Below are 25,247 nucleotides of genomic sequence, written 5' to 3'. Positions count from 1 at the left end.
AATTCCTTATCTTTATGAAACCCTAAAAGCCTACCCAGGAATTTGTTGTGACATTGTCCAAAGCCACTAAACTATCTTCCTTGTCGGTCCTATTCTATTGGCCTTTGGATCAGAGTAATGATTAACAGGGCCAGTCAGGGGCATTCGTATTTGATAGTCAGAGGTGAAATTCTTAGATTTATAAAACTGCGAATGGTTCATCAAATCAGTTATAGTTTGTTTGATGGTACCTACTACTCGGATAACCATAGTAATTCTAGAGCTAATACGCGCAACAAACCTCGACTTCTGGAAGGGATGCATTTATTAGATAAAAGGTTGACGCGGGCTCTGCTAATTGCTATTCAGTGATATTCGAGAGACCACAAACTCTCCTAAGGTTTTCCAAATTCCTCACAAATCTTAGCATGCCCCCACACTACCCTCTACTTCCCTTTTAAACCCAAAAACAAACACTAGTCAGCACTTATTACATCCAACCCAAAATCCTTTTCTTTCTTTCCACTTTACCCTTCTCTCTTAATCCGAATTTCCCTTCTCTCATGGACTAGCCTAAGGACGGGTCTCTAACATCCGTCTTCATTACCTTTACCTAGAATTTTTGACTACAAATCCAGAATGAGAAGGTGCTGTTTCGGAGGATATGGATACACAATTAGTTTTGCCATCTCTTACTTGAGGTGTGGTTCTCGTGGATGAACATGCACACCATGTTCGAACATCGAACCTTCTTGTTTTTTCTTACTTTGCCTTTCCCTCTGAAATTCTCACTGTGGAAAGAATTTCAGCTTCTTTAAGTTCTTTTTATTGTCACCTTTTTCCCTCCCCCTTTCAGTGTTTCCATTTGCTACTATGGTGCACAATTTGTGGAAATAATATGATCACGTCTCTATAAATTCCATGACTGTTGATGTTTATTTGTTAATTTTGCTTTTTACATAGGAATGTTGACTGCATCCATTTTAACTATAAGACAAGAGTAGAGTACGGCATCGAGCTTGACTCTTTGATTTCCAACACATTTGTTTTTTGTTTGTGTTTATGCTTCTCTTCATTTCATTGTTGGATTCTAGACTATGTTTGGTAGGAAGGAAAGAAAATAGGATAGAAATGAAATATGGAAGTGATGGAAAATAGCAATGATGAAAAGAAAATTGATTTTTTTTATGTTGTTTGGTATGAGAAGATGGAAAAAAATGAACTTACCTTCACTTGTTTGGTATTGGAAGTTAAATTGTGAGGAAATAAAAAATCTTACTTGTAAATTACTTTTATACCCTTAAATTTTTTGCTTGGATGTTGATAGAGAAAATGGTAGTTTAGTAATTTTGCCCACTTTAATAAGTTGTCCCTATTTTCTATCCTATTTTCTGCCCACTTGTGGAAAGAAAAAAAATGGTGGGGTCTACATATATTATTTTTCACTCTATTTTCTCTTCTTTTCTCTTTTCTCTCCTACCAAACAACCTACATTTTCATTTTTCCTCCCAAAATCCCTCCACTTTCTTCCTTCCTTCTACTTTTCTTTCCTACCAAACATACTCTAAAAATCATTTAAGGTGGAGAAAATCGTTGTAGCCGCCATATCAGATCAACTTGATGGTTTTTCCTGGAACAGTTTTGCTTAAAAAGCCTTTGTATGATAATAGAGATACGCAGGCGCAATCTGGTGAGCATTTTTGCCTCGTATAACTCCAACTGCCATTCCTACTTCATTGATCTTGAGAATTTAAATCTAATTTGTCAATTATGCTGCACAGGCGATAGATCGGGATTGAGAGCAGATGAATCTACCAAAGTGGATGATAGATTCTGTGCCGACAAGTTCAAAAAGCAATTCATTGAAAATGACATTGTAGAATGTAATAAGTTAACAGAATTTGAATGCAGTACTAAAGTTAAGGTTATTGATGGCGATATAGGAGTAGATGGTATGTCGTCAGTAGGCATAGAAGAATCTTCTGAAGTAGATTTTAATTCTAGAGAGCTCATTGAAAAATAAATTGACAAATTATGAATTAAAACTTGGCGATTATGACCAAAATTCAAGAAAAAAATTGCGTCTATTGCATCATAGAAACTCAAAAAAAAAAAAAAAAAAAAAAAAACTGTAAAAAAAAAAAAGAAACTCAAAACTTAATGTAAGTATATTGTACACATAATGGTAATAAATAAACACATAGACATGGAATTGATGTTCATATTTTTCAAATTTAATACCTAGAAGAAAAAAGTCCTTAATATGATTAATTCTATATGTTATTTATTATTATTTTTTTGTATTTGATTAATTATTAATTTAGTTGGAATCAGAAGATTTAATTATTTAATCGAGATTATTAATTTTTTGAACATTCATTTGTAGAGTTTTTACTGTACAAGTCAACGTTAATGGATTAAACATCTGGGCCTCTATTTAAGGAGAAATGAGTCCAATACCTCTTAAAAGGGCATGGTCAAAATTTATACTCTTACTCTTGATTAATAATATTTTTAATTAAATAACTATACTAGTAAAAGGATATTAATCACGAATGAGGAATAAAAATCTAGACTCATGCAATTTTAAAAATAAATTATGCGATCTCATCCTTTTTTTATATTCGATTTTATTAACGGCCTAACATATTTAAAAATTCTAATTATTCTCCTTTTAAAATTAAAATCTCTTATAGTTCTAAAAGTACTCTTATATACACACCATACTTTTCTACTTTTAAAAATTTGTTTCTTAAAAAGATTTACTTTTTCTTTATTTTTGTGTGAGATATGATTCTTTCCATTTAAATTTGATGAGATAAGTTTTTTTTTTTCTCCCCTAAACTTGAAGCTTTCTTTTTCTTTTCTTTCCTTTTTTGCTTGTTTTAGTTTAACAACTTTACAAGTACTTTTTAAAAAAAAAAGAATTCTTGATTATGTTCACGTGACTAACCTCTTCTATTATCATCATCATTCATCATAGTTTCAGAATTTGAGTAAAAATTCTCAATGCGTCTATCTTCTTCGTCTTGCAAAATATAATTAAAAACCAAAAATAAAAACTAACAACTTCAATAAAACAAAAGACAAACGAAAAAGGAAAAAAAAAACCATAAATTAAAACTTGATGAAACTTTCTCATCTTGCTTCATAATTACTTGGTAAATAGAAAATTTTTATTAGAGTTTGGATAAAAAAGTTAGGGTAGATAATTGTTTCAATATCGCTAAAAAAGGAAATTATCTGCATTTTTGTTGTTCTTCAACTTCACAAATTGCGTGAAGAAGAAAGATTCAATGTAAATTTTTTTTTTAAATGCTTTAAATGAAAATATTCAACCAAAAGAATAAGAAGAGTAAATCTTTTAAGAACGGTTTTTTTAAAAAAGTAAAAAATATGGAGTGTATTAAAAACAATATATAGAATGTACATAAGGGTATTTATAAAATTATAAAGAGTTCTAGTTTAAAATGAAAATAATTAAAATTTTTAAATATATTAGGGTGTTTTATAAAATTTTAAACTCGTTTAGTTCGTTAATTTAAGTTTTTAATTTGAGTTAAAATATATTTTTATATGAAAATTTTTTATTGTAATAAAAATATTAGATGTGATTATTTTTTAGAGTATTTTATTTTAATAAAATTTAAATTTTAAACTTAAATCGATAAAATGAGCAGATTTAAAATCAAAATTTTTAAAAAAATATCATATATCAATTTAAATTACGGAAATAGTAAGAAATAGGCCAATATGAAAAGCTTAAGAAAGTATATAAGTCAATTTTTAGTTATAGAAATTAATAGGCCATAACTTATCAAGTTATGGTTCATAACTAGATAAGTTATGAATAAACTTGTCAAGTTATGATTCATAGCCAGATAAGTTATGGACAAAAACTGTAAATTATGAATAATAACTTGTCAAGTTATGATTCATAACCAGACAAATTATTAACAAAAACAATAATTTAACTTATTTATTAATTTATATAAATTATTGACCTATTAATTTTAATTCATCCAAAATCTTAACATATTTTTCTCCTTCTCCCTTTAAATTAAAAACTCGAATATGCCGTGGGACAAGGCTTTCGTGTGTTAAGAGCGCATATGTGCAGGCCCATAATGGGAACTTCCCAACCGCCGATAACCGAAGCTCCGTTGGCTTAACTTCTACTCTGTACTCACCGACCATCATTTCCTATTTCCTTGCTATGAACGTCTCTGTAAAATCCCTCGGAAAGTAAAACCACCATTCAAACCCTAGATTCTTCTAGGGCTAGGGTTAGGGTTAAGGTTCCTCTTCCTCTCCCGCCTGCCATAACTAGACCATGCCTTCCTCGCCCAAGTTCTTCCGCGCGCGCCAACCGCACTCCGCTCGCAGATCCACCGTCCTGATCGTCGCCGGCTGCCTCCTCGTCGGGATCGCGGGCTTCGCCTTCGGACTCGCGTCACTTTTCCGGCCGATCAAGTGCTCGCACGGTGATCCCAGATCGGTGAGGGTGGTTTGGGAGAGAGGTTCCGGTGGCGGCGGCGGCCGCGACGGACACGGCGCCGTTTCGGATGGTGGTGGGAACAATCGGCGTAAGGTCATGGGTTTTGTCGGGATTCAGACTGGCTTCGGATCGGTCGGTCGGCGACGATCTTTGAGGATGACTTGGATGCCGTCCGATCCTCAAGGACTTCGAAGGTACATTTTTTTTTTCTTTTTCAAATAATTAGGTTGAATCTGTTTCGTCAAGTTGATCAAGCGGAAAATGGTGCCATCACTTTTATTGCATGTTCTCTCTAAGACTTTAACGATCTAATGTTTTGAGTAATGCCATATTATAGCATAGCATGTTTGAGTAAGGTAGCTCTGTTATGGAGGAACAATGTGTAAAGTCAAAGGGACAATTTTGGGACGTATTTCTTCCAGAGTTGCTTTTTTATTTTTTTTTGGTGCGAGAGTGACACTTCTCGGATGATAGTTACATTTTTATTTCTTAAAAGATTCCCGTATGAACGAGGCTAGAAGATGGACTGTTAAGACTGTAATAGGATTTAGACGTAGGTTTATTGGTGTCGCTTTGGTGAAGGATTGAGTGACAATTCCTTCAAGTAGAGAAATTTTACTTGGGCCTCTATCCGGCTGCAAGAGGTATGTTATAGTTCCAGGAACACAATATACAACTTCTAGGAGAATTGTAAAATGTACATATTGATGACAGAGAATGATATGAATGATGCAGGAAAGCCCTTAGTTTGATTGTTGACATTGACATTAAAGTTAGAACTTGGGTTTGTGGTATAGAAAATTGTCGGTATATGGTTTGTGGCCAGTTGCAATCTGTTCCTGAGGTCAAAGATAAAATTTGGAGGTTTTGTTTAGCAGATAATATGCTTCTTGCAAGGCAAGCCATATCCTAAAACGAAAGGTATTCTATGCCGCCTGTTATATGTTGGAAGATGAAGGGATTTAAAGCTAAATCAGGAAGGAAGCTTGGTTGTTTATGATTTTTAGATATAGGTTGATGATGGGCCGTATTAATTTTCCAAACTAGGATTTTTAGATGATTTGAGACTTGAACGAGATTTGGGCGGGAGTGGAATTTGAAATATTTAGAGCTTAGAAATTAAAGAGGTGGAAGTAGGTGTAAACAAACAAAAAAAGAGAAAAGAAAAGAAACAAAAACGAAAATGGAGACCTTGGAATCTTACCAAGGAGTTTAACGGAGCGCCTCATTAGAAGAAAGAAAACTTTCTGAAATGTTATTTATCCAGTTGTTCTTTGTCAAAGATTGGTATAGCTCTAAGATTAAAAAGCAGTTCATGATAGAAGCACCACCTTCTTTTGACCACAAATCGGTTACTTTAAATTCACCCATTCCATGATTATGGCAAATGGATGCTTTATTGGAGACTACCATACTTTTAGACTTAAATGTGAATATGAGGAGTGAAATCAACATAATCAACCTATAATTTGTCTCAACAACTCCAAGAAAACCCTACAGAGAATGAAAGTGATTGTTCTACGTGACATGCAGATCTCAAATTTCCTGCTGTATTGCCATGCAATTTTCTTTTTCAGCTCATGTTCATATGATGTTGAATTGTCTTCTTTCTGTTACTAAGCACTGCTACTTTGTATACATTTTTTAGTACAATTACTCAATAGAATCGGAGCTTTTTCATGACTCAAATACAGTAGCCTTCTTATGGTATCAATTCAACTCTTATCTCCATCTTCTGTCTTTTGCTGCGTCTAAAGCTACATCTAAAAATACTCAAGCACCAATAACTCATGTATTCTTAGGCTGACACTAGTAAATTTACTAGATTTTTTTGTTTATTTAGATTATTTTATATGCATAGTTTGCTGACCATTTTTCCAATTTATTTAAATGACGAGTGCAGCTTGGAAGAAGCCACTGGTCTTGCTTTCAGGTTTGTCATTGGTAGAACCAATGATAAGTCTAAGATGGCAGAACTGAAGAAGGAAGTTGCAGAATACGATGATTTTTTGCTGTTGGATATTGAAGAGGAGTATAGTAAGCTTCCATACAAAACGTTAGTGCTAGCTTATTGATACCATTTATCTTTGGCATTTTAATACGTTGTAAATAATATCTCCCTCTTCATTACAGGTTGGCATTTTTCAAAGCTGCCTATGCACTCTATGATTCTGAGTTTTATGTTAAAGCTGATGATGACATATATTTAAGACCAGGTGACTAGGTGTTTGAAACTTATGCTGCGTTTGGAGCAAGGATTTGTGCCGTGATTCGGATCATGGTTCGTGACTCGCTACAGTGTTTTCTTTCACAAAAAACACACGTAAACCGAGAATGATTCTGAATCATGGTTCTGAACCCATGAACCAAACGTCAACTTATTGCTTTTTCTTGCAATTATCTGTTTTATGAGGAGATGGCATCTGACTAACACATTTGCTAAAATGCCAGATCGCTTGTCATTACTCTTGGCAAAAGAGCGTTCTCATTCCCAGACTTACCTTGGCTGCATGAAAAAAGGCCCAGTTTTTACTGATCCAAAGCTGAAGTGGTCAGTGCATCTTGATGTTGTTTCATTTTTGTGATTTTCGTTTGAGCTCCTTCTTGCTAATGGGCAGGCCAGCTTGTCACCACTCATCAAAGCATTTGATGACCTTTGATTATACAAAATATGATTAGAGTGAATTGTCAATGCTTGCTTGAGATAAAGCTGGAAGCTTTTTCTCAGTTTTCAGATTCTTAGCAAATAAAAGAGAATAAAATGGATTATGCAAGAGATTTCTTTGGTTTAAGAAAGTTCATCTTAGAAATAAGAGCTTTTGTACTTTGAAAACCCAAAAGCTGAATCTTCAAAAACTTGTTAATACTTAAGTTAAAAAAAAAAAAAAAATCCTTGTTAATGTGTTTCGGGAAGAAAGCATCTAGACTTTAGAAACTTGAAAGTAAAGTTGAGAACTTTTATTTTGTTGGTAGGAAGGGTTAATTACTTACCAAAAAGTGGTGTCTCGTTTTTTTTTTTTTTTTAAGTTGGTGATTAATTTTGAACAGAGCTGCGTGGAAAAGTGAAATCCATATAGCCGACCCCAATTAAATTGGGATTAAGGCTTGTTGTTGTTGTTGTTGGTGTCTATCTTTTTCTATGCAATTGATTACATCACTTAAGTGTGCAGGTATGAACCGCTATCCTATTTGCTTGGGAAGGAGTACTTCCTTCATGCTTATGGTCCAATATATGCGCTTTCTGCTGACGTTGTGGCAAGCTTGGTTGCTCTTAGAAACAACAGGCAAGTTTGTTTCTCAGTGGACCTACCTTTTTTCCTAGATGTCCCTTGCTTTTGTACCCTGATTTTTAATTGCCTTACAGAATTTGGTCATGTACTTGTTTATCATGTATTCATGGATTTTCCAAAGTTCGGTTCACCTTATAAGTTTGTTCCTTGTTATTTTGAACTTTGAAGTACTCTTCTAGTTTGCCATTGGAAATTTGTTGATCAGATTCTTGAGAGGTAATTTGTAGTAGTTTTTTTCCTTTGCTTACTGTGATTTTTTTAAAATTTTTTTTTTTGTGAGGATATCTTGTCCTCTCTTACCTTGTATTGATTCATCCATTATCATTAAAGGTTTTGTTTATTATAAAAAAATGATGGTCTCAACCAGTATTTTATTCAACTTCTTTGCCCACTTAGGTGAAAGCTCAACCTAATTCCTGCAAGATTTTCATGACCAATAATGTCCCATGTGGTCAAACATACTAGGCTCTCAATGCCATAACGGATACAAAATTGTTAAAACAACAAGCTTGGTCCTTGATGTTGCACCTTGAACTTAGCTTGGCGATTAAAATAGTTTCTGTTTAAGTAAATTCAGTTTCTACCTCTTGTGCCTTTGAGGAAATATCATTTCCATGATAAGGGGGTACGAATCTCTTGATGAATGCCGGGTTGCTCTGCAAAAACATTGTACCCTGTTTATAGAAGAATTAGAGGTTTTTTTAAGTAAATTCAGTTTCTACCTCTTGTGCCTTTGAGGAAATATCATTTCCATGATAAGGGGGTACGAATCTCTTGATGAATGCCGGGTTGCTCTGCAAAAACATTGTACCCTGTTTATAGAAGAATTAGAGGTTTACTGTTAAATGTTCTGGTATATCTTTGACTGTCCGAGATGTAACACAAATATGGAAAGCGTAAACTGGAGTCTTGAAGCATTTTTCACCCACTGTCTGGATTGATCAAGTGGGAACACTTTGTGGTGTCATGATTTATGGCACACAAGATTAACACGTGGAACTAGTTGAAGTTTAAGTTGGTGTTCTGTGTTGTGCCGAGGGTTGGTATTGTCTGAATATGAATGTCTGTAAATTTATTTGATTTAGATGTTAATATGGTATAACTTGACATGAGAAATATCCTAATGTGGTGTTGCTGGTTATTGTCTTGACTGTTGGCTTGTCCTAAAAATAATATATATATATATATATATTAGCTAAAGTTTATAATTCTTAAAATTTTAAGATGACTTGCTTAATCTCATTTCCACCTGGCCTCCCTTTCCTTTTCCTGAAAAACATATTAATTAAAAAAAAAGACAAAAAAAGGGTGCAGAATTGTGCCTTTTTTTTTCTCTCCCTTCTTTCTTTTTTTTTTTTTTTTTTTGCTTTAGAGAAGAAAAGAGAATTATGGTGGAGATGAAATCAGGTAAGATATAATTATTCCATTATTCTTTTTGGGGCTAGGTTTTACTTAAGTAGTTTCTTCCCTTTGAGTGCAGTTTTCGTATGTTCAGCAATGAGGATGTTACCATTGGTGCATGGATGCTTGCAATGAATGTCAACCATGAGAACAATCAGGCACTGTGCTCGCCGGAATGTACATCAGCATCTATTGCCGTGTGGGATATCCCCAAGTGTTCAGGTTGGTGTTTCTTCTCGCTTTAACAGACAATAATAGAAGTTACTAGAAGTAATCAGGTTCTAGAGATTGTTTTACCTATAATTTCAAGTTCTTATATTGAATATCAGAATTTTCTGGAGAGTCTTGGAACCTTGCAGTTGTTTATCCAACCCACTGACAGTTTTCTTTACATTGAATTAATTATTCTGATTGATACGAAGCTGTATCAATCTGAGTAATTACAATTCGTTACATTATTGTTAAAACATAATTTGGATGAAAAGGAGGGAAATTGTTAAGACTGCTAAAGTGGAATAGTTGCTTGATAAATTTTGGTTCGACACTTGTAAGAAAATTTTTGCAACCCTTCCTGTCCATGTAGGGCTCTGTAATCCGGAAGCGAGGTTATTGGAACTCCATGAAAAGGAGAGCTGCTCAAAGAGTCCTACCATGGAGGCTGATGATGATTAGCACTAAACATACATCCTTTATTATTTCTGCCGGAGTCAGGTAATCTGAGATGATATCTTGTCCACCCTGATATTACCAGGCGTATGTTGTTGATCTAATTATTCTCTTTTCAATTTTCACTCTTCATCATCACTTTTGTACTTTTATCTTTTTTGTTGTGTAAGATATAAAACAAACAGAAACCTCATACGACAACACAATTTGGTTTGTAAGAGAGTACAATGAGAGTTTTAGCAATAGAGGAATTAGGAATCTTAGTTATGAGGGTGTAATCTTTCATGTCTATTTCTTATTTTTATTAAATGGAAATATGATTCTTTCAAATTTCTGCGACTGCTGGATCTTAAACAGCTGATCAATCATTACTTGCCTTAGCCTTGAAAGTTATGTATGCGTTCTTTGTTGTGGCTTAAAGTTCGTTTGTGAAGACAAGGGAAACTGGCGTATATTTAGTCGCGGTCCTTATGCCCAAAAAAGAAAAAAAAAAAAAAGGCATTTTCACTTTTTGATCTTTGTAAATGAGTTCACAATGCTCCCACATTAATTTCTGTCTAAATTTGTTAGCCTAGGTTCAAATCACGATTTAATTCCCTTTAAATTTGTCAGCCTCTGAAGCCCGTGGTTCAGATTTCATTCAGCACATTTTTTTAGCCATATTTGAACTTGAATGGGAAGTGTTCGGTGGGAAAAATTCCCGAATTCAGGCGCACAAGAAACACCGAAAACTTGTCTAAACTCGCATGTAAATACGCCGAAGGATAATTTTTGGAAAGTTGTTGAATCTTAGTTGGAAGAGTTTTTGTGGCCAACTTGTCGAATGATGGCAAATTTAAGGCAATAACAAATTGAACATGACTCACATTTGATTAAAAAAAGTTGAATTAGAAATAAGTTGAGTGAAATTGAAGTCGCTATATTACAAGCAGCGTACAATTATAATATGATTAGTGATTGGAAAATCATTTATACAAGTATATAAGGGAATGGAGAGTGAATATCAATGGGAAAATGGATACTATATCATGAATAGGTTTAATTTGTTAAGCATTAATCCTGATTGATACAAAACGGTATCAATCTGACAAATTGCATTCAGTTATATTAGAAGCTTATCGGACATCATGCCGAGTCATTGCTACTTGGCATAGTAAGAAATAGGCAAATTGAAAAGAGAATTTCATGTTATGTGTGAAACATAATTCGGATGAAAATGAGGAAAATTAAAAGTTACTAATGCGCAATAGTCGCTTGATAAGCTTATTAGATGGGTATACTAAATGATACAATTTTATTAGACATGTGTACCATATAAATAATATGACGTGGTACACCAAGTCTACTGAATAATTTTTCGGTTATTACATTTATATTCTGAGAGAGAAAGAGATAGAGAGAGAGAAACAATAATAATAAACAAGAACTTCATGCAACGGGTAACGGGTAACGGTTAACGGTAAACGGTTAACTGTTAACGGTTAACGGTTAACGGGTTAAACGGTTAATAGGTTAAATGGTAAACGGTAAACGATTAACGGTTAACGGGTTAACGGTTAATGGTTAAACGGTTAACGGGTTAAACGATTAACGGGTTAAACGGTAAACGGTAAATGGTAAACAGTTAACGGTTAAACGGTAAACGATAAACGGTTAACGGTTATCGGGTAACGGTTAACGGTTAAACGGTTAACGGGTTAAACGGTAAATGATAAACGGTTAACGGGTAATAGGTAAAGGTTAATGGTTAACACTTAACGGTTAACGGTAAACGGTAAAGGATAAACGGTTAGCGGTTAACGGTAAATGATTAGTAGAGCTAAAAATTCAGGCCGCCCGGCCCGGGCCTGACGGCCCGAAAGGGTAGTTCAGGCCAAGCCAGCTCGGCCCTAAATAATTTTATATAGGCCTAGCCCGGCCCTAAGGCCCAACGGGCCGGCCCGGCCCGGCCCGGCCCGAGCATGATATATAAAATATTAAAAAAATATAACGAAATTTATAATAAATCCCGGAAGGGGTAGTTCAGGCCAAGCCAGCTCGGCCCTAAATAATTTTATATAGGCCTAGCCCGGCCCTAAGGCCCAACGGGCCGGCCCGGCCCGGCCCGAATCGGCCCGGCCCGAGCATGATATATAAAATATTAAAAACAATATAACGTATATATACACGCACATACAAACACATATTATATTATATAAATATTTATTTATACAAATTAAAATAAAAATACATAAAAAAATAAAATCACACAAAAATAAATAAAAATCTAATAAAACAAAATACATTAAAACAAACTAAAATAAATTAAAATCTTGAGAATTAAGGTGGTTTTCGCACAAAATTAAAAGTAAAATAACTCTATTTTGTAGAGTTGTCAATAATATTTTAACTACTATATCTATTCTTTGTCATAATTATTAAGTCTTAAAACTCGTAAAAATAAACTTTTAATTCTAGATAATTTAATAATGATAACGTTAAATGATCAAATGAAAAGGTAAAATACTTCAGCAAATAGCATCCAAATATGAACATATGACATATGTTCTACTTTGGGTCAATTTAGACATAATACAACATATATCACAACCAAACCGGGCCGTGCATAGCCTTAGAAAATGTTGTGATGATATTTAAATGATACAGTGAATATTAACTAATAGTACGCTAAATTTTATTATCAGTAGAACATGTGTCAAACTGAACATAAATTTAACTTCTCTAAACTCTATATAATATATATATATATATATATCTAATTATATGATTTTTTAAATTATTTTACGTGTAGTGATGCAAATAATTAAATATTTTAACCGCACTACTGCATCAAAAGATAATTTGAATTACATCTCTCATCTCTATCGTTGGACGTTAAATTTAAGAGTAATATTAGTAACATCAATTTAAATCTCAATTTTTGCGTCACTAACTTACAAGATTATGAATTGTCATATTTTAATTAGTATATGCAATATTTTTATCATTAGCTGACGTAATAATATTTTTAAACTTATCAATAGAAAAAAAAATAACTCACATATCATATCCGTTGGTAGAGCTGAAAATTCAGGCCGCCCGGCCCGACCCTAAATAATTTTATATAAGCCCAGCCCGGCCCGAAGGCCCGACGGGCCTAGGGCCGCGCCGGGCTAATGCGGGTCGGGCCGGCCCGGCCCGAGCATGATTTATAAATTTTTTAAAAAAAATGAAATTTATAATAAATAGTGAATATTGTAAAATTTTAATGGAATAAGATTTTTTTTATGTATTTATAACTGTCTTATTAAAAACCTTACCAAGAAAAACCCATTGGGATAAAACCTTGGTAAGGAAAAAAGAGTGCAGTATTATTTTCACAGTTACAATTTATATTAAGAAACAAAAATATCTAACTGCCTGCTACGCTACTCCCCGTATAAGAAGCGTCATCGTCAATGTATAAGTTTTGAAATTGATCCATTAAATCGCTGTCTTCGGCTGTGTGTTGCATTCGTAAAGAAGCATTTTCCCAATCTTTTAGACATATTAGCACCTCAACCATTTCTGGAGTCAACGAAGTCCTTCGTTCTTCAATTATCCTCCCAGCTGTGCTAAAGGCAGATTCTGAAGACACCGTTGATACTGAAATAGTCAAGATATCACGTGCTAATATTGAAAGTATTAGAAATCTTACACCTCGTAGCATCCACCATGCCAAAATTTTGAAATTGTCATCATTATCAGCACCATCTATCACCGAGAATTCTGTCTCAAGGTATCTGTTGAGCTCCTTATATTGTGTCGTCGTTGGTGTTGATGGTGGGGGCATGACACTCGGAGTCACAGTTGATGATGAACTAGAGCCACCACGATGAGAAGATATAAAATTCCAAAACTTCTTTTTTGAGTGGGCCGGCTGATCTTGTTGTGTTTGTTGAGTTCTCAAGTTACCGAACTTGTTCTCGTAAATTGCATAAATCTCAAATAACTTCTTACATGTGTTAACAACCTGTGAAGTATAATCTATGTCCAACTGGCCATCGATATGAGAAAGAACATTTCCAAGACCGGATAATTTTACTCTAGGATCCAAAATAATTGCTAAACAATACAACAGAAGAATTTCAGACCAATATTTCTTAAACTTTGCTTCCATTTTTTATACTATCGGTTTAAATAACATATCATTTCTATACGTTTCAAATAAGTATGTAATCTCACAAATTTGATGCAACACTAATGGAGAAGTAGGATAATAAATACCAGATAATAAAACAGTAGAATCATAAAAAACCTCCAAAAAATACACAAATCGTTCGCAAATAAACCAATCATCTTCCTGCAACATTGTTTTGCCCATTTTTAAATTGAAAAAAATAGTGATAATATTTTTATATGGTAAAATACTCTTCAACATCATATATGTTGAATTCCACCTAACAGGCATGTCAAGACCAAACTTTCTAGGCTTCATACCTTCTGCTTTACAATAATACCTCTTAAACTCAGCAATACGGGGGTTTGAATTATGAATCCAAGAAATGGCATTTCGAATATTATCAATTGTAGAACTTACCATATGCATACCTGATTTGACAATGAGGTTAATTATATGGCATGCACACCTTTGATGAAGTAATACTCCACCACTATACGAGTTTATAAGTCCCTCCAACATTGATATCACCCTTGCATTAGCTGTAGCATTATCTAAGGTGATAGAGATAATGCGGTCTCGTATACCAAAATCTTGAATAACACTAACAAGTCTCTCAACAATATTGTCAGCATTATGTGAACAATCAATAAGTCTAAAACCAATAATTCTTTTTTACATATTCCATTTAGAGTATAAATAATGTGAAACTACGCTCAAATAATCTTGATTCGCCCTACCACTCTAAATATCAGAGGTTAATACAATTGAAAATTTTAATGCACCCATTTCAACTATTAATGTAAGACGCATTTTCTCATAGTATGCAATCATATCACTCCTAGTAGTAATTCTAGAAACTTTTTGAAATTGAGGACAATATGCACGTTGAATATGCGCTTCATAATATGGGTTATCACCAAGGTTAATAGGTAAATCTAAAACAGAAATAAATCGACATAAAGATTCCCTAGCAACTTAAGGATTATAGGACCAAGTACTTACCGAACCATTCGGGTTTAAATGAAGTTGAGTTTGTGTAGGCTCCGTCCTGGCTTGCTGTAGTCTAGCGCATTTAAACCGTGATCTCTCAAGTGTCGAGTTCCACTCATAGAATTTTCTCTCAAAACTTTTTTACAATATATACATTAGCTAATTTTATTTTCTTACCTCCAGCATCAATTTTCTCTTGTGTAGTAAAGTATTTCCAACATTCTGCATGTTGTCTCAAATGTTTTGTTATCGTTGATGATGTTGAACCACTTGAGCCCGTCGGCATTTCTGAGGGTTGATTCGGTTGAATATTGATATTTTGTGGCATGTCACCTACTTGATCACCCGCCTCCATTCGTTGAATTGTTGCTTCCTCAATGTCTTGATCATCCACTCCATAGTAGTCAACACCATCAAGACCATACCTATACATATTTGGTTCCATTTTCTATTGAAGTAGAGATAGAGATTAGAGAATCACAAACTTTTTTTTTGAACAAAAATGAAATATAACAAAATTGAGAGAATTAATGAGTGAGAATTGAGAGTTGAGAAAAAAATAGAGAATGAGAAGAGAATAGAGAGAGTGAAAATTGTGTTGTGTGAAAAAATGGATTAATAGAGGGAGTATTTATAGATATAAGATTTAAAAATTTTAAAGGGAGAAAAAAAAATTCACAAGGAAAAAAAAAAATTTGGCAGAGGGCTGCAGCCTGCAGCCCTCTGTCAAGGCCCAAGGCTATTACTCACTGCCTCACGGTAGTGAGTCAGCCCACCCAACGGTAATATTACCGTTGAGCAGGCTTGGCCTTGGGCTAAAAGTCCCAAAAAATTTTTAAAAAAAAAAATTTGGCAGAGGGTTGTAGGCTGCAGCCCTCTGCCAAGGCTATTAGACTCACTGCCTGTCACGGCAGTGAGTCAGCCCACCCAACGGTAATATTACCGTTGGGTAGGCTTGGCCTTGGGCCAAAAGACCCAAAAAAGAAAAAAAAAATTTGGGCAGGCTTGGCCTTGGGCCAAAAGACCCAAAAAAAAAAAAATTCGAGCCATTTCGGGCTATTTCGGGCCGAGAATTTTCAGCACTAACAATTATCGGTTAACGGTTAACGGTTAAACGGTAAACGGTAAACGGTTAACGGGTTAAACGGTTAACGGTTAACGGGTAACAGGTAAAGGTTAATGGTTAACGGTTAACACTTAACGGTTAATGGTAAACGGTAAACGGTAAAAGGTTAGCGGTTAGCGGTAAACGGTTAACGGGTTAAACGGTAAACGGTTAACGCGTTAAACGGTAAACGGTTAACGCGTTAAACGGTAAACGGTTAACGGTTAAATGGTAACGGTTAATGTTTAATGGTTAAACGGTTAATAGGTTAAACGGTAAATGGTTAACGGTCGATTAAACGGTAAACGGTTAACGGTTAACGTTTAACAGTTAACGGTTAGCGGTTAAATGGTTAACGGGTTAAATGATAAACGGTAAATGGTAAACAGTTAACAGTTAACATTTAGTGGTTAAATGGTTAACGGGTTAAACGATAAACGGTAAACAGTAAACGGTTAACGATAAATGGTAAACGGTAAACGGTTAACGGTTTAACAGTTAAACGGTTAAACGGTTAAACAATTAAACGGTTAACAGTTAAACGGTTAACGGTTAACGGGTTAAACGGTAAACGGTTAACAGTTGACGAGTAACGGTTAACGGTAAACGGTACGATTAACGGTTAACAGTTAAACAGTAAACGGTTAACGGGTTAAACGGATAACGGGTTAAACGGTAAACGGTTAACGGTGAACGGTGAACGGTGAACGGAAAACGGTTACACGGTTAACGCTTAACGGTTAGCGGCTAAATGGTTAACGGTGAACGGTTAACGGTGAACGGCGGTAAACCGTTAACGGTTAAACGGTAAACGGTAAACGGTTAATGGTTAACGTGTTAAACGGTAAACGGTTAACGGTAAACAGTAATCGGTAAACGGTAAACGGTAAATTGTAAACGGTAAACGGTAAACAGTAAACGGGTTAACGCTTAACAGTTAACGGGTTAAACGGTTAATGGGTTAAGCGGTTAATGGTAAACGGTTATGATAAACGTTAAATAGTAAATGGTTAAACGGTAAAACGGTTAGCGGTTAACAGATAAACGGTTAACGGTTAAACGGTAAAACGGTTAGCGGTTAGGCGGTTAAGCGGTTAACGGTTAACGGTTAACGATTTAACGATTAAAAGGATAAACGGTTTAGCGGTTAACGGTTAACGGTAAACTGTTAATGGTTAACAGTTAACGGGTTAACAGTTAACGGTTAATGGTTAACGGTTAACGGTTAACGATTAACGGTAAACGGTAAACGGTTAACAGTTAACGTATAGACATTGTCTTTGATCGGGCTGCTAGATCGAAAGAACGCCTATATGCTAAGCATAGTACACTGTAGGTTCCTTTTTTGGTGGAAAACTGTTGAAGATGGATGTGAGTGAACGTAGGCTGTCAGGGATGAAGTGGAGAAATGGCGTAGGTGCAGGCATTAGGTCAATGTGTGCGAGTACAAAATATAAATCTTCAATAGTATACATGTAATTCTGATCGATTAAAAATATTAATTTAGATGGTGAGTACGCTACAAAAAATTGACGATATAATATTTAGCCCTGCTAGAGTGATTGTTAGGTAAACAACATGTAGTAATAGTGTTTCCTCTAACTGTCTTGTGGACATTTGGTTCACAGATTCAGAACTATTTTCGATTTACGTGTATTTTTTTTTAGAAAAAATACTGTTGCGAGTTACGAAACATGATTCGAACTGCAATTGTACCTCATCCTCACCACACTCATCGTCCCCACCTCTCACCGAGCCTCCACCAGCCTCCCTCGTCTCATCGGTCCTCCTTTCTTCCGACACCATCTTCCTCTTTAGCCTTCTTGTTCTTTTCATATCTTGGACATGCAAATATCCGATCATGTCGTTACAATCCTTCTCGACTCTTTTGTTATATCATATTTCCTCTCTCGAAAATATACCAACAAATTCCAAAACACACATGAAATTCTCTATTCATTTCCTGGCTTGTCATCAACACTATTTGTAACCAACTAATACACAACAAGCCGACTTTATTTTTTATTTTATTTTTATAAACAGAGTAATAACTAGGTTATTCATATAATGCAGACCCTTCGAAATAAAACACCCATACCCATACATAAAAATAAATAAAAATTTCCTGTAAAACTTAATGCCGATTAAGTGCATTTCCAGTAGCTTTAAAGTATATCCCCATTTATACCATTTTTTTCCCCAAATTAAGGCCTCGTTCACTTCGTGAATTTGAGTTTTTAATTCAAGCTGAGATGTGACATTTTCTGAGAGCTTTTCACTGTAGCAGAAAAAGTTAGATATGACATTTTCTGAGAATTTTTTACTGTAGAAACCTAAAACTGAAAACTCGAATCGGTGAAATGAATGAGGCTTAAAAATATCTCGACTACTAGATTTCGCAGCATAAAAGAAATATTTACAATAAAATAAAAAACTCATTCGAATTTGAATCTAAATGTATTACAAATTCCCCATATCTTTGTGAGTGATCACAGTCTGCGTCTTCAGGCTTAAAAATATCTCGACTACTAGATTTCGCAGCATAAAAGAAATATTTACAATAAAATAAAAAACTCATTCGAATTTGAATCTAAATGTATTACAAATTCCCCATATCTTTGTGAGTGATCACAGTCTGCGTCTTCAATTAAGTTGATCCTCCGTGCTTGAAGCAAAGATTCACGCTTGCACAATGTTTTACTCTAAACCTCCCCTAATTCAAATTAGAGCCAACATAGTGTATAGATGTGTAAAACATAACACGGTATTTATTCAACATAACACCAACAGTATAACACCAACAGTAAAAATGTGAGATATGAAGACATTTGATCATCTCTAATTATTATTACACTTTTTAAACATTATTATTACGTTAAATAAACAAATTAAAGTATAATAATAGTATGAGATAGTCAAGGTTTTCGACTTTACATCTTTCCAAAGTTCATGTTACGTCTAATTATAATGTTACGTTTCTACTTGCATATGTTAGGCTGGAAGGATGATCCCTCTAGATAGATCATAGATGAAGCTTATATCTATAAATATATGCATTTGAAAGTACTTCCTAGGTTACTTCCGTCTGAATTTCTTAGGGTATGTTTGTTTCACAATTCAAGTTAAGAACATGAGTTGTGTATGTGAGAGAAAAACACTGTAACAAAAAAAAAGATTAATTTAAATTTTTATGAGAGAAAATACTATAACAATGCAATTTGAACTGTGATTTGAGTTGGTAAAAAGAACAAGGCCTTAGACATTGAAGCTTGTGATGGAGATTCATATTCCTCATTCTTGAGCGATATTTGAACGTGAATGTGGTAAATTTTTTCCACCAAAAGCTTCATAAGCCTTACTTGTATTGAAGACTCCCATTTGCAGCAAATTGGAAGTTTTTTATTAGAAAAACTTCAGAATTCGCATGCAAATATGCCCATGTAGCATCGAAAACTTCTCAAATTCACACGCAAATATGCCCGTGTAACAAAGAGTATCCCAAGATTAGATAAACAGATAATTATTTATTCTTCTTGGCATGTTCAAGTTTCTCTTTCTTTCCTTTTCTTTAGAGAGAAAGAAAAAGAATAAACCTGAAAAAAAAAATCAATACTATCTTGCTTTGAACTGATCTCCACAGAGACAATAAGAGCAAAAGAAACAAACTTTACAAAACCAAAATCAATTTTTGAACTGGTGGACAAATGCAACTCTAAAATTTAAAGACCCGTTTAGTTCGCTGATTCGAGTTTTTAATTCGAATTGATATGTGACTTTATGTGAGAACTTTTTACTGTAGTAAAAAAGTTAGGTGTGACTATTTCTGAGAGTTTTTTACTACAATAAAACTCGAATTCTAAATTCGGATCGGTGAAATGAACAAGACCTAAGAAGTATTAATTATTTGGTGTACCAATAATAATAAAAATCCCATGTGAAATGTGATCTCTCTCTCTCAAATCCAATAGATTTCATGGTATGGGAGCCCATGTTCTGCCACTTCATGGGAACAATGCAAAATATTCAGAAATTGCAATCCATGTGGGTGGACATTTCTTTAGTGTTGTTATATGTTACATTTATGTATAGATTTGGATTAATTACAATGCATGTGGTTGACATGCTTCTTCAAACTATTATATAGTTTTTATTGGAATCCACCAATATCATGGTCCTACCTAAACAGGAAAATTTTATTTATAGTTGAAATTGGAAAACCCTTGTTTTTTCTTTTATTTTCTTCGAACTAAAAACAATTAATGCACTAGGATTGGATCAACAACTAGATCTGAAATGACCAATTTTGCACTACACACATGTCGTACAATTATTGTTCATTGATTACGTGATTTTGTTTCGATTGAGTTGTCAATTCTCCAATTTCAGTGCGCTAATTAAAAACCTTCCCTAAGCTTCATGATAAAACATAATCATTACAAAAAAAAAACAATGGGATTTGTGGATTTGAACATCTGAGAAGCTTAATGCAGAAACAAAACTTGATATTATAGAGAGAAAAAAAAAATAATAAAAAAAATGAAATAAAGGATTATTTTTGGACAGCTAGTGGAATGATGGCAAAATCTAAGGCAAATAACGAATTGAACTCTTTTGATTAAAGAAAAGTTGAAAAGCGGCTTATAATTAAAAAAAATAAATAAATAAGTGATTGGGAAATCATTTATGGATATTGAGTATGAAGAGTGACATTCAAGGAAACAATGTTAATGGGCCCCTCTTTTAATTGGGCCATGAAAGAACAATCATTGTACTGGGCTTCTTTTTGTTCTTTCTCCAAATTCTATCACGGAAGAGAACAGCTTTTGGGCCAATAAAAATGGCATTTCATGATGATTAGAAGAAAAAGAAAGCAGTAAACGTAATTCGGTAACAAATTGATTATTCACAACAAACAAACTTAATAAATAATGAGCAAAATAGTTATGTAGGATTTTGTTTTGTCCTGATTTTTTGTCGGCCTTTGATTCAAACACTGATATTCCCCTCGAGACAAGATTAGTAATCAGATTTGTTGCAACAATACTTTGGGATATAGTTTTTAAATAGTTTTTTTAAAAGCAATTGTGGTAAATAACATATTTTTAAAACAAATTCTTTTAAAAATAACATCCTTTTTTGGAAGTGATGATGTGGTTGGTAAATGTTTATCAACCAAATCGTAAATACTCGCCTAAATAATTTATTTGTCATTAAATAATGTATTTACTCCGGGTAAATATTTATTTACTTTAACCATGATATTTACTTTTAAAAAGTTATAAAAATACTGTCATTAAATAATGTATTTACTCCGGGTAAATATTTATTTACTTTAACCGTTTCAAAAATATGATATTTACTTTTAAAAAGTTATAAAAATATGCTATTTACCTTTTTATCCCTAAAAAATGCAGGTTTTTTTTCATACCATAATAGATTTTTCATTGTCCTAATTTTAATCAAATGGCAAACATGACAACTTCAGTATGGGGTTCACCTTACTTGCACCTTACTTTATATAGCTCGATCGTAACTACTTGAAGGTTTATTAACTAAAAACGGTTTTTAACACAAATGTTCTCTGAATTGTTTATTGAATGATAAATTCATCCTTAAACCATTAATTTTGACAAAATACCCCTGAATTTTTCAATTATTGTTTAAAGGAACCAAAATTGAAAACGTCTTTTTGATTTTGGATGGCATAAATCAGGTTCATGTATTCGATACCTGGAAGTATTTTAGTAAGATAATAATAATCTATCTACATAGCAATTGTGGTAAAAAAGAAGCAAAGACTTCTCAATATCATTCATCAAGCATGCCTTTCTCAAACATCAACAAGGGCTTACAATGTCGTACAGAGGGGGCCCGACGACGGCGGCTACGTCAACGAGTGAGGTTGTCCGGACTCATGGCGTCACAAGAGGGGTGTCGCAACTCACCTTCAATGTCACTTGGCTGACAACTTGCAAAAGAAAAGTAGGTTTGTTATGATTTTGTGCAGATCTATTATTTATATCATTCTACTACTAGTATTCATGTGAGACACATGCGTCTAATCGCTTAAACTTTGACATCTATTAACTATTTTTGGTCCATTTGACAACATCGTAGGGTATTTTTGTTAAAATTTAAGTTTGTGACTAAATTGCTATCGACTGAACAATTCAAAGATCATTTATACTAATAGCCCTAACTAATATGTAAAGGAAACTAAAAGGTTATGCTAATTAATAAGTATTTTGATATGAAAGAAAACTAATAAGTATTCAGCTTCTTGAAAAAAAAAAGGATAGACAGGTATTTTTGCAACATTCAGATTGTAGTTGGGATAATAAAAGAGTTATATAGTTTTGTTCCCAAAAAGTTATATACTCAAATCCTATACATTCATGTAGTCCTCAAAAGTACACTTTAAAATCAGTTTGAGAGCCATGAGGAATATACCAATTAATAATGCGCATTATTTTTATAATCTTTCATTGTATGATCTTGTTCCATCAGTTGGGCAATATGAGCTAATTAACATGAAATCCAAAAATTCAATACAAAAATTCAATAGATTAATCACACCATATACTTGATATACATCGACTAGATACCCTTGTACGAACAAGTTCACAACATATATTTAGATCATGATCTAGCGAGACCAAAATTCCATCACATAAAAAATAAATAAATAAAACACCTTAATTATTTCATAATAACGAGCAATACACTTTTTTTTTCCTTTTTTTTTTGTGAGGGAAAAGGACAAGTTAATGATATATCACTGATTCAGTTTAGAATTCGAGTTTTGTTACAGTAAAAAGCTCTTAGAAACAGTCACATCTAACTTTTTTACTACAATAAAAAACTCTTACATAAAGTCACATCTCAACTCGAATTAGCGAACTAAACGGGCCCATAAATTACAGGCTTAATTCATTGTGACACTGCTACTATCTTTAGGTGTACTATTGATAGTCAAAGGGGGAAAAACAAGAAGCAGCTTGTCCTTTGGGGACAATTCCCTCCACCCCAACCCACTATCTCCTTTTAAATTTTGCCCATCTTTCAAAAGTTTTTACACTTTTTTCCTTCATTTGTCTCCTGAAAATTTTTTGAAGTACAACATTAACAAGGCATTTAAAAAAAAAAAAAAAAAAAAAAAACAACCCCCCCTAAGTTTTGATTTTTTTAATCTGTTGACATCGTTAAAAGTTTGAGAACCTGAATGTCCAAATTCTTAAATGAAAATTTAAGTGCCAAAGAATACTTAGTTTTGAGAGTCATTAAGCAAAAATCTAAAAAAAAAAGAAAAAAAAAAGGTTCATCATGTGTTTTCAAGAAGAATAATTAGCAAGGTACTCTCATTAACAACGGATTCCTATCCTTCTTGTCACGATAGAACAGAGACAAACGACCCAGAAGAAAATGTTAATTTCGATCTTACTACAAAGTACAAAGGAGTTCGTTCATTTATTTATTTTTTGTCATCAATACAAATGTTTCTAGTCCCATTATCAAATGGGCATCACGTGCCCTTAATTTGGAGCCCCTCAATTCCCTCAAATATAATGACCCTCAGAAACTCTTTCATCCATAATATAAAGATGCACAAACACATGCACATATATGTTTGTTTCTGTGTTTGAGAGAGAGAGAGAGAGAGAGAGAGAGAGAGAGAGAGAGATATATATAGAGAGACGTGTATGAGTGTTTCTGTGTTTGAGAGAGAGAGAGAGAGAGAGAGAGAGAGACATATGTGTGTGTTTCTGTGTGTGAGAGAGAGAGAGAGAGAGAGAGACATATATGTTTGTTTCTGTGTTTGAGAGAGAGAGAGAGAGAGAGAGAGAGAGACATATATGTTTGTTTCTGTGTTTGAGAGAGAGAGAGAGAGAGAGAGAGATATATGTTTGTTTCTGTGTTTGAGAGAGAGAGAGAGAGAGGAGTACAGTTAAAATATTGCGTCAATTTCTGAAGGGGTCAGGTTTCAATGATAGCAGACCTCTCTGACAAACTTTGGTTTTTTTTTTTTTTTTTTTTTTTCAACATGCAATTTTAGCTCTGCATTCAATTTATTTGCTTAGACTGCAGACTCAAACTAATAATATTGTAAAGAAATGAGCAAATACGAGTGGATCCCTCGAGTGTTGTTTCTCATCTTGTCTGTTTTCTCAGCTATTTTCATTTTTGATTCTCTTGGTTCCTTTAAAATTGCTTCTCTATCGAGGTTTAATGAGAGGTGGGTTGTTTGGATGACTGTCAATTAATGTTTAATGTAATTGACAGTATAGAGGAGATAAATCAATTAATGTTGTATGTAATAATAAATAAGGAATATTTACTTTTTAGATGCGTCTTGATACTTAATTTTTTATGTTACGTACACTTTTTTTTTTAATATTACTAAAACATTCATTAATAAAATACTTTTCAAGATAATATTATTTTAAAAAAATACTTATTACACACCCTACTACGGTTTTGACCTCAATAATATGCAAAATACCATTGAAATTGTGCTTTTTGTGTTTTTAAATTTTATTTTTTGTAATACTGGAAATTTTAGTTTTTTTTTATCTTTTTTCTTTTTTAAGGATGATTTAGTCGTTTTAAAGTCAAAATAAATTATTGATGGAGATTAGACTAGAATTAGTTTTAATATTTAAATTTATCTCTTTTTTCGAATAGGATTAGGATTTGTTCTCTATAAATATATAGCTTAGTGATAGTTATTTTTATTCAGAGTTGATTAACGAATGAATATTGAGTTTTCAGTTTCCTCTCTTGAGTTCTATTCTCCTTCTAATTCTATCTTTTCTTGTTCTGCTATTTCTCCCTCTTAATTCTAGTCTTCGCACTCATTTCTCTCCTTTTCTATCTAAATTCACCCTCTATTGTCTATTTTCTACCTGGTGCTACATCAATTATTGATCGAGATGATATATAGATTTGTATATTAAATATAATTTAAAAGTATACATTTAATGAGATAAAAAATTTAAAATATAAATTTTAAATAAATTTAAAACACAGGGTATAAAAATATAAATATCCCAATAAATAATTTTTCATAATAACAATTTTACAACATCATTGTTATACTTATTTAAGTACCATGTTATATGTCTGCTTCTTAGCATTATGGTGCAACAAGAGAGTTCTTGGATATAATATATATATATA

General features: G+C 33.5%; 2 protein-coding genes across 2 annotated transcripts; both read left to right on the top strand.

Annotated features, from left to right (window-relative positions):
- Nucleotides 1-1,596: 1,596 nt before the first annotated feature.
- LOC112093899 lies at nucleotides 1,597-2,019 on the top strand. The gene is made up of 2 exons (XM_024173404.1): nucleotides 1,597-1,669; nucleotides 1,761-2,019. The coding sequence occupies exons 1-2, from the start codon at nucleotides 1,600-1,602 to the stop codon at nucleotides 2,000-2,002; spliced, it is 312 nt and encodes a 103-aa protein (XP_024029172.1). The 5' UTR covers nucleotides 1,597-1,599; the 3' UTR covers nucleotides 2,003-2,019.
- A 2,065-nt stretch (nucleotides 2,020-4,084) lies between these two features.
- LOC21401635 (probable beta-1,3-galactosyltransferase 14) lies at nucleotides 4,085-10,103 on the top strand. The gene is made up of 7 exons (XM_024173384.1): nucleotides 4,085-4,671; nucleotides 6,381-6,533; nucleotides 6,611-6,693; nucleotides 6,929-7,028; nucleotides 7,648-7,761; nucleotides 9,248-9,390; nucleotides 9,752-10,103. Exons 1-7 carry the CDS (start codon nucleotides 4,313-4,315, stop codon nucleotides 9,838-9,840), a joined length of 1,041 nt encoding a protein of 346 aa, XP_024029152.1. The 5' UTR covers nucleotides 4,085-4,312; the 3' UTR covers nucleotides 9,841-10,103.
- Nucleotides 10,104-25,247: the final 15,144 nt, after the last annotated feature.

The sequence above is a fragment of the Morus notabilis genome, unplaced genomic scaffold (assembly GCF_000414095.1).
Source record: "Morus notabilis unplaced genomic scaffold, ASM41409v2 Scaffold79, whole genome shotgun sequence".
Classification (NCBI taxonomy): Eukaryota; Viridiplantae; Streptophyta; class Magnoliopsida; order Rosales; family Moraceae; genus Morus; species Morus notabilis.
The sequence above is the reverse complement of the archived record's forward strand: the minus strand, read 5'-3'. Positions and strand labels throughout refer to the sequence as shown.

Bases quoted from the DNA above. Each gene is read 5' to 3' on its own strand.
- LOC112093899 (XM_024173404.1), top strand. From the start codon at position 1,600: ATGGTTTTTCCTGGAACAGTTTTGCTTAAAAAGCCTTTGTATGATAAT. The intron at 1,670-1,760 runs GTGAGCATTTTT...TATGCTGCACAG, and splicing joins AGATACGCAGGCGCAATCTG to GCGATAGATCGGGATTGAGA.
- LOC21401635 (XM_024173384.1), top strand. From the start codon at position 4,313: ATGCCTTCCTCGCCCAAGTTCTTCCGCGCGCGCCAACCGCACTCCGCT. The intron at 4,672-6,380 runs GTACATTTTTTT...TGACGAGTGCAG, and splicing joins GATCCTCAAGGACTTCGAAG to CTTGGAAGAAGCCACTGGTC. The intron at 6,694-6,928 runs GTGACTAGGTGT...CTAAAATGCCAG, and splicing joins TGACATATATTTAAGACCAG to ATCGCTTGTCATTACTCTTG.